At 36.6% G+C, this 20,547-nt stretch overlaps 1 protein-coding gene across 3 annotated transcripts in view; it reads left to right on the top strand.

Annotated features, from left to right (window-relative positions):
- The window catches only part of LOC123311455 (eukaryotic translation initiation factor 4 gamma 3-like), a 123,084-nt gene that overhangs the window by 40,483 nt on the left and 62,054 nt on the right, over positions 1-20,547 (top strand). For all 3 annotated transcript variants that reach the window (XM_044895441.1, XM_044895442.1, XM_044895440.1), the window contains one exon: positions 14,120-14,218. In XM_044895441.1, the coding sequence (XP_044751376.1) occupies positions 14,120-14,218 (99 nt within the window). The remainder of the gene's footprint in view (positions 1-14,119; positions 14,219-20,547) is intronic.

Below are 20,547 nucleotides of genomic sequence, written 5' to 3'. Positions count from 1 at the left end.
AAGTTTCAGAAAATTGTTATATTGAGCTGCATAAATCCAAATTCATTGAAAAAAAGGCATTCAACTTACTTATTGTTATTAGATGAATGAATGTTATTGGATACATATTTGTTATTTCGAGCTCCATGAATCCACACTAAAAATGGGGAAAACTGCTAATTTTGGAAGAAGCATTAGAATAAAGATTCTAAACAAGTTTACATTTCAAATTTTTGAAGGTTTAACATTTTGTTTAGCTTCTTCTTCTTCTTCTTCTTCCTTCTTCATTATAGGCATTTTTGCCTGTTCCTTCTTCGTTACTTACCCGGTGTTCAGTTGGCACTTAGGTTATCGCTCCACCTTTTTCGCGGTCTTCCTATACTTCTCCTTCCAGTTGGTGATTTATCAAGTGCAATTCTGACCATTCTCTCATGATCCATTCGGTCTATGTGTGCATTCCACTCGTGCTTTCTCCCCAGGATCCACTCATTCACCTCTTCCACCCCGCACATTTTCCTTATGTTGCCACTGCGCTCTCTATCTAATAGCGTTTTTCCAGCTATTTTCCTTAGGATTTTCATTTCACATGTTTCCAACAACCTCTTAGTTTTTGTTGTGTCTGGTCGTGTTTCTGCTGTGTACGTCATTATTGGTCTTATGGTAGCTTTGTAGATTTTTGCCTTTGTCTCGGTTTGCAAGGGTTTGTTACTCCATATGGTGTCGTTCATGCATCCAGCTGTTCTCATTGCCTCATTTACCTGTTGTCTCACCTCGGACTCTACATCCCCGAAACTACAGAGCTCTATTCCCAAGTATTTGAACGTCATCTCTTGCTGTATGATTTGGTCATCGACGACGAGTTTACATCTGAGAGGATATTTGGATGTAGTCAAACATTTTGTTTTTGTGACAGATATAACCATATTCAGGGATTTTGCTATGGAATTGAAGAGATATAGAAGCCTCTGCAGGTCGTCCTCGTTCTCTGCAATCAGCACTGCGTCATCAGCGTAGCAAAGAATCGAAATATTTTTATTGCCCATTTTATACCCCCTGAGACGCCGAACTTTTTTTATTATCTCATCCATGATCAGGTTGAAAAGCAATGGGCTCAAAGAGTCACCCTGTCGAATTCCTTTCTCCACCGATATAGGTCTGGTGAGTTCTCCATCGATTTTAGCCTGTATTTTGTTGGAGCTATATATATCTTCTATTACTTTAATTAAGTTGTGCGGTATCTGTCTTTTGTAGAGTAGGTGTACGACATCTTGTATTTGAATTCGATCAAATGCTTTCTGAAGATCTACGAAGCACATATATGCAGGCCGGTTATACTCGACAGATTTCTCAACGATCTGTCTCATAACAAATACTGCATCATTACATGATCTCCCTGATCTGAAGCCTTGTTGCTCATCGGATAGGGAAATAATATTGTTAATCTTGTTGGTGATTATTTTAGTTATTAATTTTAATGTTGTACTGAGAAGATTTATACCCCTGTAGTTCTCGGGTTTTTTCTTGTCTCCCTTTTTAAACATGAGGATGGCGATACTTGTTCGCCATTGGTCCGGTATTTTGTGGTGGTAGAAGATGGCCTTAGTCAGCAAGGTCAACTGTTTAACCAGATGCTGCCCCCCCATACTTGAGCAATTCATTTGGGATGCCGTCTAGTCCGGGGCTTTTTCTATTCCTCAGCTGTCGAAGTGCCAGGGGTTCGATTCTCGAGTCCATACGCAACGTAGAGTATATAATCCGGGAGGCAGGGGCTTTTTTTTCAAGGAATTTCATCCCGGCTGAATTTAATACTGTAGGTTGTAGTCACATTGCAAATGACGAAACCGATCGTCAGCTTCAATACCATCGGTGGGTGCGGGCGTGGGAGGCGGCGGAACTTGGGAAAAAATGCAAAATTTCAAGTGATTTTATCAGGGCTGAAATTTTTTATATGTAATATTAATGTTAAATGGAAACAAAATAGTGAAGTCAGCCGATAGGCGGAGGGTGGAAAATACGTCAGTCGAGCGCGTGAACTGGGGAAAAAAATTTGAAAATCAAGTGATTTCATCCCGAATGAAAACACCTCCATATGATTTCTTACATATATGGAAATATAAAAATGACCGTCAGCTGCGTGTCTAGCGGGGGAAAGACCGTCAGTCAGATCATTGAAAATTCCGCGCGCCGTATAAATGCATGAGCGCGCTCATACATTTTTGCTCTGACTGACGGTCTTTCCCCGGCTAGACACGCAGCTGACGGTCATTTTTATATTTCCATATATGTTAGAAATCATATGGAGGTGTTTTCATTCGGGATGAAATCACTTGACTTTCAAATTTTTTTCCCAAGTTCACGTGCTCGACTGACGTATTTTACACCCTCCGCCGATCGGCTGACTTCGCTATTATGTTTCTGATTAACATCAATATTACATATAGAAAATTTCAGCCCTGATAGAATCACTTGAAATTTTGCATTTTTTCCCAAATTCCGCCGTCTCCCACGCCCGCACCCACCACACTTATTTCAAAAAAACGCTCGTTGAATTTTTAATGGACGATTGGTTAAATGATCACATGGCATCGTGGATTGGGAATAAAACAGTTTTCGTAAACTATATGGAATGCCACAAATATGAAGTTGAACAAGGTGAAATTCAACGATCATCGGATCCATTGTTAACGTGTCCAGGTCATGAAGAAGCAGAGATGGTTTTCCATGTCTGTCACTTGAAATCTGATGTTCATGTAACAATGCGATGTTCTGATACAGATATATTGATCATTATGTTGGGAAATATGAATTTCATCGAGAAGAACGTCCAAATCTCGATGCATGTTGGACCGGCAATATTCAGACATTCATTGATGTCACCAAATTGTTTGCATCATTGGGTCCAAATTTGTGCTCTGTATTGCCAGGATTTCATGCCTTCAGTGGATGCAATTTCAACTCAGCATTTTACCGTAAAGGAAAAAAAAAACGTTTGAAATTCTCCGGAAGTTTCCAACGTACATCCAAGCAGTGAGTGACATTTCACAAATTCCCAATTGTAACCTCGTTCAATTTTTCACATACTTAGAATGCTATGTTTGTAGAATATATGGATTTACAGAATTTGATGATATTAACACTGCTCATGTGTTAACACTTAATAGAGCATACGGCAGTTAAGATGATTGCAATCCACTCAACTTGGAAAAAAAAATTGACGGATTGTTATTCCCGCCCTCTAAGGCTGAACTGAATCCACATTTCTTTCGAACGGCATACATCGTTCACCTTTGGAGCCAAGCACATTTACCTGTACCTACCGATTTATTGGAATGTTGATTATGTTGATAACGAATTAATAAAAATATGAATGACCTATTGCATATGTCCAATAAGATCTATACTATCATTTGGACATAGAGAATCGTCTCGTGGTCACTTTAGAAAAAACAACATTCTGACAGTTTATGGTCTCTACATATATAGACTACTTCCATTTCTCCACAAGCACCAGTATTACTTTGAGTACTGTAAGAATGGTAATAACACAAGAAGAACTGAACCGTACTCTAATCCCATACACTCCTCAACTTTAAGACCGGTGTGAACCTAGCAGACCGTTTCCAGCAGACCGTTCGACGGAAACACCCGAACGCGGTGACCAGTGGCGTACAGCCAAAATTTTATAACACGGAAACTATTCGCCGGAGCATAACCATATTTGGAATGTAGGACCTTCATATCGACGTGATTAACCACACAAAAAATCAGCGACTCGCATAGGGATCCAGGGGGTGATTCGTCATCCCCTAAATTTCAAAATTCGATAACACGGAGACTATTTGCCGGAGCATAACCATATTTGGTATGTAGGATCGTTATATCGATGTGATTAACCACACAAAAAATCAGCGACTCGCATAGGGATCCAGGGGGTGATTCGTCATCCCCTAAATTTCAAAATTCGATAACACGGAGACTATTCGCCGGAGCATAACCATATTTGGAATATAGGATCTTTATATCGATGTGATTAACCACACAAAAAATCAGCGGCTCGCATAGGGATCCAGGGGGTGATTCGTCATCCCCTAAATTTCAAAATTCGATAACACGGAGACTATTCGCCGGAGCATAACCATATTTGGAATGTAGGATCCTTATATCGATGTGATTAACCACACAAAAAATCAGCGACTCGCATAGGGATCCAGGGGGTGATTCGTCATCCCCTAAATTTCAAAATTCGATAACACGGAGACTATTCGCCGGAGCATAACCATATTTGGAATATAGGATCTTTATATCGATGTGATTAACCACACAAAAAATCAGCGACTCGCATAGGGATCCAGGGGGTGATTCGTCATCCCCTAAATTTCAAAATTCGATAACACGGAGACTATTCGCCGGAGCATAACCATATTTGGTATGTAGGATCGTTATATCGATGTGATTAACCACACAAAAAATCAGCGACTCGCATAGGGATCCAGGGGGTGATTCGTCATCCCCTAAATTTCAAAATTCGATAACACGGAGACTATTCGCCGGAGCATAACCATATTTGGAATATAGGATCTTTATATCGATGTGATTAACCACACAAAAAATCAGCGACTCGCATAGGGATCCAGGGGGTGATTCGTCATCCCCTAAATTTCAAAATTCGATAACACGGAGACTATTTGCCGGAGCATAACCATATTTGGTATGTAGGATCGTTATATCGATGTGATTAACCACACAAAAAATCAGCGACTCGCAAAGGGATCCAGGGGGTGATTCGTCATCCCCTAAATTTCAAAATTCGATAACACGGAGACTATTCGCCGGAGCATAACCATATTTGGAATATAGGATCTTTATATCGATGTGATTAACCACACAAAAAATCAGCGACTCGCATAGGGATCCAGGGGGTGATTCGTCATCCCCTAAATTTCAAAATTCGATAACACGGAAACTATTTGCCGGAGCATAACCATATTTGGTATGTAGGATCGTTATATCGATGTGATTAACCACACAAAAAATCAGCGACTCGCATAGGGATCCAGGGGGTGATTCGTCATCCCCTAAATTTCAAAATTCGATAACACGGAGACTATTCGCCGGAGCATAACCATATTTGGAATATAGGATCTTTATATCGATGTGATTAACCACACAAAAAATCAGCGACTCGCATAGGGATCCAGGGGTTGATTCGTCATCCCCTAAATTTCAAAATTTTATAACACGCGAACTATTCGCCGGAGCATAACCATATTTGGAATGTAGGATCCTTATATCAATGTGATTAACCACAAAAAAAATCAGCGACTCGCATAGGGATCCAGGGGGTAATTCGTCATCCCCTAAATTTCAAAATTCGATAACACGGAAACTATTTGCCGGAGCATAACCATATTTGGAATGTAGGATCCTTATATCGATGTGATTAACCACAAGAAAAATCAGCGACTCGCATAGGGATCCAGGGGGTGATTCGTCATCCCCTAAATTTCAAAATTTTATAACACGTGAACTATTCGCCGGAGCATAACCATATTTGGAATGTAGGATCCTTATATCGATGTGATTAACCACAAAAAAAATCAGCGACTCGCATAGGGATCCAGGGGGTGATTCGTCATCCCCTAAATTTCAAAATTCGATAACACGGAAACTATTTGCCGGAGCATAACCATATTTGGTATGTAGGATCGTTATATCGATGTGATTAACCACACAAAAAATCAGCGCCTCGCATAGGGATCCAGGGGGTGATTCGTCATCCCCTAAATTTCAAAATTCGATAACACGGAGACTATTCGCCGGAGCATAACCATATTTGGAATATAGGATCTTTATATCGATGTGATTAACCACACAAAAAATCAGCGACTCGCATAGGGATCCAGGGGGTGATTCATCATCCCCTAAATTTCAAAATTCGATAACACGGAGACTATTCGCCGGAGCGTAACCATATTTGGAATGTAGGATCCTTATATCGATGTGATTAACCACACAAAAAATCAGCGACTCGCATAGGGATCCAGGGGGTGATTCGTCATCCCCTAAATTTCAAAATTCGATAACACGGAGACTATTCGCCGGAGCATAACCATATTTGGAATATAGGATCTTTATATCGATGTGATTAACCACACAAAAAATCAGCGACTCGCATAGGGATCCAGGGGGTGATTCGTCATCCCCTAAATTTCAACATTTTATAACACGTGAACTATTCGCCGGAGCATAACCATATTTGGAATGTAGGATCCTTATATCGATGTGATTAACCACACAAAAAATCAGCGACTCGCATAGGGATCCAGGGGGTGATTTGTCTTTCCTTATATTTCGAAATTCGATAACACGGAAACTATTCTCATGGATCCCTATGCGAGTCGCTGATTTTTTGTGTGGTTAATCACATCGATATAAGGATCCTACATTCCAAATATGGTTATGCTCCGGCGAATAGTTTCCGTGTTATCGAATTTCGAATTATAAGGGATGACGAATCACCCCCTGGATCCCTATGCGAGTCGCTGATTTTTTGTGTGGTTGATCACATCGATATAAAGATCCTACATTCCAAATATGGTTATGCTCCGGCCAATAGTTTCCGTGTTATAAAATTTTGAAATTTGGGGGATGACGAATCACCCCCTGGATCCCTATGCGAGTCGCTGATTTTTTTTGTGGTTGATCATGTCGATATAAAGATCCTATATTCCAAATATGGTTATGCTCCGGCCAATAGTTTCCGTGTTATAAAATTTTGAAATTTGGGGGATGACGAATCACCCCCTGGATCCCTATGCGAGTCGCTGATTTTTTTTGTGGTTGATCACGTCGATATAAAGATCCTATATTCCAAATATGGTTATGCTCCGGCGAATAGTTTCCGTGTTATCGAATTTTGAAATTTAGGGGATGACGAATCACCCCCTGGATCCCTATGCGAGTCGCTGATTTTTTTTGTGGTTAATCACATCGATATAAGGATCCTACATTCCAAATATGGTTATGCTCCGGCGAATAGTTCACGTGTTATAAAATTTTGAAATTTAGGGGATGACGAATCACCCCCTGGATCCCTATGCGAGTCGCTGATTTTTTTTGTGGTTAATCACATCGATATAAGGATCCTACATTCCAAATATGGTTATGCTCCGGCGAATAGTTCACGTGTTATAAAATTTTGAAATTTAGGGGATGACGAATCACCCCCTGGATCCCTATGCGAGTCGCTGATTTTTTGTGTGGTTAATCACATCGATATAAAGATCCTATATTCCAAATATGGTTATGCTCCGGCGAATAGTTTCCGTGTTATCGAATTTTGAAATTTAGGGGATGACGAATCACCCCCTGGATCCCTATGCGAGTCGCTGATTTTTTGTGTGGTTAATCACATCGATATAAAGATCCTACATTCCAATTATGGTTATGCTCCGGCAAATAGTTTCCGTGTTATGAAATTTTGAAATTTGGGGGATGACGAATCATCCCCTGGATCCCTATGCGAGTCGCTGATTTTTTTTGTGGTTAATCACGTCGATATAAAGATCCTATATTCCAAATATGGTTATGCTCCGGCGAATAGTTTCCGTGTTATCGAATTTTGAAATTTAGGGGATGACGAATTACCCCCTGGATCCCTATGCGAGTCGCTGATTTTTTTTGTGGTTAATCACATCGATATAAGGATCCTACATTCCAAATATGGTTATGCTCCGGCGAATAGTTCGCGTGTTATAAAATTTTGAAATTTAGGGGATGACGAATCACCCCCTGGATCCCTATGCGAGTCGCTGATTTTTTTTGTGGTTAATCACGTCGATATGAAGGTCCTACATTCCAAATATGGTTATGCTCCGGCGAATAGTTTCCGTGTTATAAAATTTTGGCTGTACGCCACTGGTCACCGCGTTCGGGTGTTTCCGTCGAACGGTCTGCTGGAAACGGTCTGCTAGGTTCACACCGGTGATCAGTTTGACCTATTTCGGAGAAGGATTCACAGCTACAGCTACATACTTCAGTGTGAACCTTATAACTTGGGAGAATTTAGAGAATTTTGTAAAAAGAAAAATTGCTCCTGAGATATATTTTTTTGTTGTTGCTTTGACATGTTTCTATTTTATTTTGACATATCTGTGATATGTAAATTAATTGTAGAAATGAAATAAATATACTATAATTAACTATGTTATATGATGTGACTGCTTTACCTACATGTATCATGGGCGAATCGTAACAAACCCGTTTGATATTGATCGAAATCATAGTTTGAATAAATATAAATGTTAAAATATCCGTAGGCTGATTAACTAATGAGAAAAAAGACATCAGTCAGACCATTGAAAATTCCGCGCGCCGTATAAATGCATGAACGCGCTCATACATTTTTGCTCTGACTGACGGTCTTTCCCCCGCTAGACATGCAGCTGACGGTCATTTTTATATTTCCATATATGTAAGAAATCATATGGAGTTACATGAACAGCAGATTTCAAGTGACAGACATGGAAAACCATATATTTGTCTGCTTCTTCGTGACCTGGACACGTTAACAATCGATCCGATGATCGTTGAATTTTATGTTGTTCAACTTCATATTTGTGGCATTCCATATAGTTTACGAAAACTGTTTTATTCCCAATCCACGATGCCATGTGATCATTTAACCAATCGTCTATTAAAAATTCAACGAGCGCTTCTTTGAAAATAAGTGTGGTGGGTGCGGGCGTGGGAGACGGCGGAACTTGGGAAAAAATGCAAAATTTCAAGTGATTTTATCAGGGCTGAAATTTTCTATATGTAATATTGATATTAATCAGAAACATAATAGTGAAGTCAGCCGATCGGCGGAGGTTGTGAAATACGTCAGTCGAGCACGTGAACTTGGAAAAAAATTTGAAAATCAAGTGATTTCATCCCAAATGAAAACACCTCCATATGATTTCTTACATATATGGAAATATAAAAATGACCGTCAGCTGCGTGTCTAGCGGGGGAAAGACCGTCAGTCAGAGCAAAAATGTATGAGCGCGCTTATGCATTTATACGGCGCGCGGAATTTTCAATGATCTGACTGACGGTCTTTCCCCCGCTAAACACGCAGCTGACGGTCATTTTTATATTTCCATATATGTAAGAAATCATATGGAGGTGTTTTCATTCGGGATGAAATCACTTGATTTTCAAATTTTTTCCCCAGGTCACGCGCTCGACTGACGTATTTTCCACCCTCCGCCTATCGGCTGACTTCACTATTTCGTTTCTATTCAACATTAATATTACATATAAAAAATTTCAGCCGGGATAAAATCACTTGATTTTGCATTTTTTTCCAAGTTCCGCCGCCTCCCACGCGCGCACCCACCGCTACTTGACCAGCTGACGGGCAGTTTCGTCATTTGCAATGTGACTACAACATACAGTATTAATTTCAGCCGGGATGAAATTCCTTGAAAAAAAAGGCCCTGCCTCCCGGACTAATGCGAGACAGGGCGCACGGATGATAGCGCATAGAACCGATTCGATCTATTCCCGAAACTATCTACTACGTATACGCTACGGAATTGGGCGACTCGTACTATACATTCTGGCAACATGGCAAAATTGTGGGTTCATCTGAATCAAATGAAGCTGCGCATGTTCCCAAGTTGACATTTTGAATTCAAGATGGTTCCGTTTAAGAAAGGAAACTTTTAGATGGGAAGAATAAGAGCAACATCATCTTAATTACTTCTCTTATTGCTGAGAATTTTTGAATATAACATTCTAACATGTATTGAATACTTGTGATAAATTTAAAACTCACAGTCTAACAGCTAAAAATATGTTGGAAGCCTCACCCATTTGATAACTACCAGTGGCAGAGAATCTTAATGCAATATGTATTTGAAAATTTAAAAAATATACAGGGTGTCCCAAGATGTTGGATACAGTCAATATCTCGGCTCTCAGACAAGATAGAAAGTTCAAACAAAAAGTTTTAACTTAATGGAATCAGGAACTATAACCATAATACGTCATTAATTTTTTTTTTAATTACCATCCCTAAAATCTACTCCCAAATAATTTTTTCAAATTGCACCCTTATATTTTTTCAACTCTAAACGATTCCCCAGTAAAGAAAAAAATATGTTAAAACAATTTTTCATTTTCTTACGCAAATTCAATCCTTTAAAATTATAATTATAAATTCTGGCATATCCACCATTTTTGCGATTTATAATAAATAAATATAAAAAAAATAAAAATATTTCACCATGATGAAATATTTTTAGTGCCCCAAGGCACTCAATACAGACAATAAAAAAAATTATAGTAATACGATAATTTCAAATTCTATGGTGGTAACTTTGTTTTAGTTCGACATCTAATTCAATTTGATTTTTTTAACGTGTTTTTCTTTTCCTTCTATTAGGGAATCGTTTAGAGTGAACAAGTGAACAGAATGTAAGGTTACAATTTAAATTTTTCTTTTACTAGGGAATCGTTTAGAGTGAAAACATTTTAAATTATAAGGGTGCAATTTAAAACAAAGGGGGGTTGTTTTTAGAGGGGTGGTGATTAGAAACAAAATTTCATCGAAGGATTGTGTTAGAGCCGAGATTTTATTCGGAATATTATGAATGCGAGCTCAAGGAATTCCTTCATTTTCTGCAATTATAAGCATAACCTTTCCTCATGAATACGGCTCAATGACTGTATGGAACATCTTGGGACAGCTTGTATAGTACAGAAAAAAAACTTGACGAATATTCTGCCCTCAGTTGGAAAAAATTGGAAAAATCATCCCACTCGTGAAATGTGTGAGGTGGTCATTGAACATTTGAAATTGGAATTCTGTCTCATTTAGAACTTCAAGCTATTAAATTCGAAGATACCATATTAATTCATCGATCACAATTGAGTTTTCTAATGTAATTAAATCACTTTCAGCTTTTTCACAATAAAAACAACTGTTTGAATGTTCCACTGAACGGAAAGAACGTTCGAATTTCATGCGACCGAACACTAGTCGCCCACTTATAACCACACTTTGCTAGACGCACGCATTCAACGCACAGAATATTCGTATACGGCAGGGTCGCCCGCTCAAGAATAGCTATTTGAGAATTCTGTGCGTTACGATGTAACTAGCGTATACTTTGTCGAGTCGCCTGATTCGAGAATTGCCCGCCAGTTCAACGTCTGCAGTCTCTACTTCTAGCTTCAACAAGTGAATAATCATCTCTTCTGATGATTATAATAAAATAAAGCAGTATACGTTTCATTAAATTTACTCCATAATACACTTCAGGTTCGATATCTCCAAATTCTTGTAATGAAACCTGAAGAAAGTTTATCATAATATATACTGAATTTGTCAATATGTACAGACTGCGCTATCTTATCATTATTATTCTTATACGGAATGCATCATAGGAAAAAGATCTACTAGCTTCGGAAGCGGATAAAGATAATCCTAGTTTTTTATTTTGTTTTGAAATGTTGATCTGTTGCAACGTTATTTTTGTTTAATACATATAAAATTATGCTTTCTTCGGAATGAACATGCTTCTCATTTCAAATTCTTTTTTCAATGGCGTACAATGAACGCAATAAGGATTTCTTATTGGATTGATGTGACCGAAGCATGATGAAAATCCATAATTGAACTTGAAACTGATAATGAGTTTTTAAACCACAACACGTGTTTCGGTATAACAATAGCATCTTCAGGTGGGTGAAGGTAAACTAGTTTACCTTCACGTGTCGTGGTTTGAAAACTCATTTTGTGAATATCGTATAATCTGTTTCAAGTTCAATAAGGATTTTATGGAAAAACTCTGGGAAAGAACCATTTGAGAAATTTTCTCCACCTCGTTATCGAAACATCTACATAAAATCTACATTGAAATTGAAAAGTGTATGCGGAAAAACCAAATACAGTAAATATAGTCTTATTTATTTTATCGGGTATTTTCAAATTTTTTTAATAAAATATTAATATAAAAGGTATTGTTTTTACTAGATGCCCATAAGGCCGAGTCTTTTTTCATTTTTTTATCGACACAACTATATGGATAAAGAATGAACAAAGCAAATAAAAAAAATGTGTGGGGTGGTTCATAAGTTATGTTTGATTGAAAAAAATGGGAAAATCAATTAATCAACCTGTATCTTGGTAATAAATTAAACATAGACCCATAAAATCTAGATTATTAAGAGGCACTCCGGTATCGGTACCTGCATGCGAATTTCACAATGAATCATCCTCTATGAAGTCCCAGCAAAGTTATAGGTTATGAATTATAAACTAATGAAAGAGGATAAAGCCCGATGACGTTGGAGAAAGCGTGAGGTCTGGTCGGGGGAGTCTCTGTGGATCCGGGTGCCAGTGACATAATCTGGAATAACTTTTGTTGATAGTTTAGATTCTAGATGATAATTGTATATCATATTCTAACTTGACTATCACATTGTTTGACATGTTTCTGGTGAATTCCATTTATATTTTGTCATAGATTTACCTGAAAATTTCAAAGTTTGTATAACATCCATGTTTTGATAGTTTCTGCAGAAAAATTTCATATTTCAGTTCTCATTCACGAGATGTGATATCTAGAGGAGAACTGCTTACACTTCCTTCAAAAACTAGCAGCAGTGTTTACTGCTGTTTGACGCTGTTCAATAATGTCGCGTCCACATTATACCGAACGTCATCATTCGAACTATAAGGAGCGGCACGTTCGATTCGCAATGTTCAATTCGGCATGATCCCTAGACTGAATTTGCATATTATATGTTACGGCTAAAGATAGGTGTGAACCTAAACTAACGGCTAAACTTAGATTTAGCTTCAAGCATATGCTAATGTTAGTTTCTTCTATCTTTAGCCGGCTAAACTTTAGTTTCAACGAATTCAAAAATCTAAACGCCTATTGACAAAACTCGAAAAGAACTTAGTGTGAGGGAAAGCTGTTGAGTTTTTATTCATAATTTGACAAGGAAATTGAATGAGCAAAAGTAGAGTGATGATGAAATAGTATTCTTCATTGAAATACCAAAAACCTAATTCTGAAGAAATATAAGTAGCAATCACTAGTCTCGTTTGTAGCTATCCCGACTTTTTGGCTGATAAGCTTTACGTTGGATGGTGGTTGCCGTATTTCGGAAATCGTATTCCCAATGTTTTGGGAAGAAAGACTGAATTGAGCACTCCAAAAAACTCAGATGTGGTCAGAAACCGTTACTTTGAGGTTTATACATAACTGACCAGACTCATTAGAATATTGCGCACATACGACGTTGAACGGGGTATATATGAGGGGTTCAGAGCTGAAGTGAACCAAGTCCATTCAGCCTAATTTTGAGATGAATGGCTTAGGAGTTGTCTATCAACAATTAATTCAAAAGTGACTTCATTATTTATTATTATTCATATGCTTGCATTCTTATCTTTCAAAATCTAAAGAAGTCACTTTTGAATTCATGGGTGAAAAACAACTTCTAAGCCATTCATCTCAAAACTAGGACGAATGGACTTGGTTCACTTCAGCTCTGAACCTCTCATATATGCCTTATGACATATCTCATAAGGCAAAAATGATTCTCCCGATGTCATTTACCTACTATATATGTTTGTCCAGTTTATGATGAAACGTTCTGTATAACTACTCACTATTACTCAAGAATATTTTCTGATATTCTTCAGCTTTGTTCTATCGATAACTAAGTGTGTTCGCCCGCTTAGGACGAAGAATTTTCATTATTTTAGTTACTCTTTCCAAAATGCCAGAAAAATAGTTGGGATTTGAAAAGAATAATGTGGTCTAAAACCTTCTTTGGAGTTTCTTCTTTCTAACCGTCAAAGTCCCATAAAAATTCGTAGATTACCTCGGTTAAGCAGATAGACAAGAATTGTTAAAAGATTTGATAGTGTTTAAATAACGTGCAAATAACCTGAAAACCTCATCATTCATTCGAAAATATCAGACGGAAACAATTTTACCAATAAAATAAAAAAGTTACAACAATAAATAATGATAATGATGCACAAACAAATTTTAAAATTCTTCATGATCGAGACTAGCTTTAATTGAGGGCACTTCACATTTCTCACTGAATATTTTTCATTTTTTTTCAGTATCCACAACAAAATACAGCACGATCTGCACAACAGTTCTATAACAGACCAACAGGACCTCCTAACCAAAATGCTAGAATGGCTAACAATCCACAAAGAGTAAGTTAAATTCATTATTACTTTTATATACATATCTAAATGAATTATTCAAGCCCTACAATGCAAACAATTGATCAACCAGCATAAGAAACTGGTGCCTCTCATGGTTTGTGTCCACTTAAATTATGCATTCAATTACTATCTATTATATCCAAAATCATTGTGAACACTAAGAAATCAGTGGCGGCTCGAGCATATTTATCGTGGGTCGGCAGATATATATATATATATATTTTTTTTTTTCAAATATTTCTATACCTATGTATTATGCAGGTTTCCACATCACCATGGGGTACTGCACTGGGTGCGTTAGTTTCTCATAGTGGAGTTTCGCCAAAATTTTTGTTTCTGTTTCAATAATCTCTGAAGATTATCCGGAAAATAAAAAATGGTTGAGAAATAACTATTTTAGCCCTGCATACCACTTGAAAAATAAACATAATTTCGGAACAAATATGAAAAAGAGAACCGAAAATATATATAACAAATAAAAATACTCTAAAAATGCTTATCCATAAAATAAAATTGGAAAAACAAACAAAAGTGCATTCTAACGAAATTGAGATTTGCGAGAAATTAACATCACCTCAAGCGCAAACGATAGAATCGAGATATCCCGAACGATCATTCTTCGAGTTACCGAAGAGAGGCATTCTAGGGTCGGCAGGGTCGCTGCCTGCCGGACCTATATGTCCTACACCGTTCGAAGTATTGAGCCAACAATATCAACTTTCATCATAGTTTTGGTATTTATTCTTTGAAAAGGTCTTAAAAAATTGTCGAAATTTCATTAGTATTATATATTGAGCACTCACGTTTATAAAAATTAACAAATACATTAAAAATTCGTTTTAAATAACAGCGATCTCTTGTAATTTGTTATGTGAAACTGAAACTATCGGATATTGGCGAAAAAAATATTAAATAAAAAGCTTATCTAATTTTAATTGTTATCCGAATGAAATTCCAACAAAAATTATTCAAGTTTGAAGCAATTTGATTCATTGATATTAGCGCTCCTTCGATATGTTTACAATCTACATCCGGCATGCCGTACTAGAATGAACAGAACGAACGGTCGGTCACTCGGTCGCTAGAGAAGGCATCTGCGGCGCTGTCTTCATAGCTCGATTGGAGATGAGCGTATTTTGTCTACGGAGCGAGTAGGATTTAAATTGAAACAGCGTATTTCAAAGAGTTCCATATTCCATTGATATCAGATATCATATACCTAATATTTTTATAAAATTTATTGAGAGCTATGTAATGTTTGGAGAATTTCTAATACATTATTATTTTACACAAGTGAGAATTCACATTTTTGCTGCTCGCGAAATTTTGGGTCGGCACTGCCGACCCTGCCGTCCCTGACGGGCCGCCACTGTAAGAAATTACCCTTTAACACTTTGCTGTAATCTAAGCTTTAAAGTCTATATCTTGATATTTATTTATGAAATTTATCCAGAATCGATGCAGATAGTAATCTATGTGATTCCTTAAGCATTATGACCTTCATAAATCTTTGGGGATTAATGAGCCATTATTCACTGATTGTCTATCAAGAATTCATTAATCACGTGTGGTTTATGATTATTTTTTATTCATTGATCTATTAAACTTTATGGTCAAAATCATAGGCTGAGACACTGAGCATAGAGATATTGCTTTGTAGCAATATTGAAATGTCAAAAGTGGCCGTTGCGAGTATTGAGATATTGAAATTAATACAGATATTATTGAAAATAAAACATATATTCAATTTTTTCATTTCGAATAATAAAACATGTATACTATATCGTATACTATGGCTAGTGTTCATCTGGATGATTTACCAAACTCTACTTCCCCTCACGTCTAGTCATAGTCGTCATCCGCATGAATAATAACCATCATAATAAACTCTTTGAATGATACACTATTGCCCACGAATGTTGAAAAAAGTAATAAAATGTATTGATTAAGCATTATGACCAAAGTTTAGATAGAAGGAAGATATGAAACTCCATCATATATTATCGATATACAGAGTCGGTCATTGAAAACGAAACAGCGGCTCTTCACGACGCGTCGACAGAACTCTCGGAAACGTCGATTTTTGATTCCAGGGGCACAACTTCTAAAATTAAATTCAAAACCATATCGTTTCAACCTTTACATCCAGTTAATCAAATTTAAAGTACCTTTAAGCCTAAAGTTTCCTTTAGTGTCATTTTTAGTAGGTTTGAAGGAAGCTTCAAGAAGTGACCTTGATTATGAAACTGGTCGTGAAAATGACTATAGCAGAAGCTTTTAACTTTAATTGACTTTAAATTTGATTATGAAACTGGTCGTATTATTTTTTTTTTAATTATTTTAATTAATTATTAACTCCGTTCGTTTTCGAAATATGTATTTACAACTGAGTTATAAACAACGTTTGTTTTTCCTTAAAGCATGCTCTGTATATCAATCGAATTTTCACTCAATTTCGATGTTAAATCTGCTGTATGGTTCTCGCACTGGTGATTTTTAAAAATTAAAGAAATAATTTTAATTATTTCTGCCAATTAATGAACCATTTACCTTAATAGTGAACAAACAATAATATTTTGTCTGGTGTATGGTAGTTAACCATTATCGTCGAAACCATAGAATAAATGAATGAAAATTAAATTGATTCATACATCATGTGAAATGACAAACTTTGTTATTTCAAAAAGGACACCTATTTATTATAACGTTATCTTCATCTGAGTATTTTTGTCTTGAACTTCCCTATCCCTATTTCTGGTACTTTCGTAGATATTGACGGTTTTGCAAAAAAAATTGCCGAAAACATAGATCCAATTAAATAGGCAAAGAAGACATTTCATATTTTAGGAAGCTGAAATTTTGAAAATTGGTCACTGAGAAGATTAGATGAGATGAACAGAATGTTCGAAATTTCTTTGTCTGGTCACTCGATACAAAAACGGCAAAAACCGAATAGAACACCCTACTTTTAATCTGATATTTCCAGAGAATATCTAAATACGCATCTAATGATGTATCATGTTCCTCAACCTAAACCACCTGGTTTCGGAAATAAACGTCAAATTTTTATGAAAGTGAGGATTTTCAAAATGCCTTTCTAATTTGATCTAACAAACACAATTCCTCGTGTGAATGAGACAAACACCTTCACTCGAGTTTTCAATGGTTTTAGAATATAATAAAATTAACGTGGTAGTAATTCCACGTTAGCAACAGAAGTACGCTGAAAACCCTCATTTCCATAGAAATTCGACTTTATTTCCGAAACGATGAGGTTTTCGCATTGGAACATGATACATCATCCAATATGTATTTTGATTTTATTTGAGAATATCAGATTAAAAGTAGGGCGTTCCATTTGATAAATCAACATTTTGCCCTTTTTGTATCGAGTGATAAGACGAAGAATTTTGGAGAACCATATATATCACCAAGTTTTTTCTACACGAAACACGGAACTCATCCTCAGTGACCCAAAATTTCAACTTACTGAGATATGTAATATCTTTTCTATGCCTATTTCTTTGGATCCATGTTTTTAGCAAGGGGAAAACCCTTAATATCTACGAAAGTAATAGAAATAGAGAAGTGCTACACAAAAAACCTAGATGAGGCTAGAGAAGCAAAAAAGTTTAAAAAAGATGATGTCCCATTTGAAATAACAAAGCTCGTAGTGTTTTTTCGTATAAGCGGCAACGTCCTATATCTCAAATATTTTAGTCAGGCAGATCAGGAGCGTAAGCTCTAGCATATTCTTCGGTTTAATTGGAGTATCTCTCTACCCACCTTACTTCAATTCATAGACGAAGAAGATGTTAATGTTGGAAACAGTTTGTTTGAATTTTAATCTGAGTTTGAGTAAGCGGAGTAAAATAAACGTTTGGTGAAATTGGCCCTAACTAAATTTGATTGAAACTGGCCGTTATCAGCAGTTCTCAAAGTTAAAAAGAATTTTAAGCTCGAACGATATTTTAAAAATTCATCTTTCAAAACTGAAGATGTTGAAAACAAGTTGGAAATTACCTCGTCTTCAAAATGAGAGATTCTATGCTTGAACGTCGTTTAGAGCTCAAACTTCGTTCAATCAAACGGTGCATACGGCCCATTAGTCAACCTGATCTTGTTTGTCACAGTCACATTAAACATTGTCATTACGAAAAACTACTTTTTCCGTAAGTGGGTACATCCCGGACGTTTTTTCTTTGAAAAAGTATCATTTTCCGGCCTACTCCAGGAAGTACGTACTTCGGGGACTAAACCGGGAAGAATCACGACGTTGTTTTCATTGTAAATATGAAAATCTTGCTAGGAATGATTTTGATAAATGCAGTTGATCATTACAATAGCAACAAAATAAGGCTGACAGTTCATATGAAATTAGTTATCAAAAGTTTGCATGTGTCCAAATTGAGGTGAACTATATGATGAACGCGTTAGTATGAAATATTCAGTGCTTCAGATATCCGTTTCAGCTCAATTCGACGGTCGGATAATATCATGTCATGAACTGCATCAATATTTAAGGGGACTGACACAAAAACTGGCCTTCCCAATCGGTCATCATCTTCAATAGAAAATTTACCTCTTTTGAAGCTTGCAGTCCAATTTTTCACAGTTGCATACGAAGGACATTGATCACCAAGGGTATTAAGCATATCTTCGTAAATCTGCTTACCTCTTAACCCATTTAGGCCCGGTACTTTCACCTTCGAATAAATTTTATTCACTGTCAATAAGTATTCGTCAAATAATTTCCTATCTGAAGGATAACTTATTTCGGTGCTTTCAGATGAAATTATTTGAGGAATAACAATTCTGTGAAAACACGGTGTACGACTTTTCACTGGTTAATGTAAAATAAGAGACCGCATTGTAGAAATTGCCATAATTCCAACTACGAAGCAAATATTCCGTGAAAATCACACAAAAAATAACCATACATCCGATGAATAACACTATCTGAAAGTGAAAAGACTGCATTTTTATTTATCCTAAGAATAAGACTTATTTATCGAATAAATTTAGTTATTCGCACTTGAAAGTACGGGGCCTTAAACACATGAACCATACTCAAATTTTTCGATTTTCACAATTTCGGTGGACATCTTCTTTCTTTCAATTTATTGCGTAACTCTGGTTACTTTTTTGACCTCAAACTTCACACTGACACTTCCAATGAGTAATTGTTCGTTGCTATGGTAACGCAATATTTTTTTTATGCATGGAACTGGTCTAGGCTAACTAGATATCAATACATCCTCGTATAGGTAACAACGCATTTCGGAGCCATCTTATGGCCTTCCTAATCTTTAGTGAGCTATGGTATATGCTAATTTCCTAAGCACCGAGTGGAAGGGACGAGGGGCAAAATTAGCAGATTCAGAGTATGCGGAAAATGCTCCATTTATCCAAACCGTTGTGTTTCGTCGGACGCGAAAGATACCAAACTGAAGTAAAATAATCAGACCGGGTCAAAGTAACACTCTAATTTAACCCTGGAGCCAGGTCGGAAAAAGCAAATTAAAAGCACGGGAGAATTGAGATTTTTGAACTTTACAAAACGCAAATGAAAATAAATCCACGTCAGTTTGACAAAATTAATACAAGTGAAGTTAGCACCGATCACCTATCAGGAGTGGGTAGTACCTATTAGCTACTGGTCTCGTAGAGCAAAGAGTAGTGTTTTTGGCTCGGTTTTTAGCATCGGTATTTATTTTTAAGGCAAATCGCCCTTAGAGGAGGATCTCTTGGCCTACTGCTGAAAACGGACGTTGGTTTGCATTTGACAATAAGTAGTATACATAAAGAAGAGTATTCACTTTTGAACTTGAACTGATTATATGATTTTCACAAAAATGAGTTTTTAAACAACGACACGTATTTCGCTATCACAATAGCACCTTCAGGTGGGTGAAGGTAAAATAAAATATTTCGTACCGAAGTACTCGACTTTTCGAGCTGAGAAAAAACATCCTTAGCGACAAAACAAAAGTGATGCTTCGTTTAATGTTCTGGATGTTATTTTTCATCTAAATGTTGTTTTGAATCTATTGATATTAATGAAATAAGGTGTTGGATTTGCTACATCTTGATTCGAAATTTATTAAAAAAAAAATACAGAATTTGAAGATTATAGATTAAATAAAAATAAACGAGGCCTCTTGTAATAAATACATACTCTGCATACGCATACACTGTTTCTCGTGGAGGAACAAATTTTAATTGATTTTCAGAAATAACGTTGCGTTTCTCCAAATATGTAAATTCCTTCCTAAGAATTCTATCCATTTCAGAATACTGAAAATAAACATCAATAT

This window comes from Coccinella septempunctata, chromosome 4 (genome assembly GCF_907165205.1).
Source record: "Coccinella septempunctata chromosome 4, icCocSept1.1, whole genome shotgun sequence".
In the NCBI taxonomy this organism is placed as follows: Eukaryota; Metazoa; Arthropoda; class Insecta; order Coleoptera; family Coccinellidae; genus Coccinella; species Coccinella septempunctata.
Note: the sequence above shows the minus strand (reverse complement) of the source record. Positions and strands in the feature narration are given on the sequence as shown.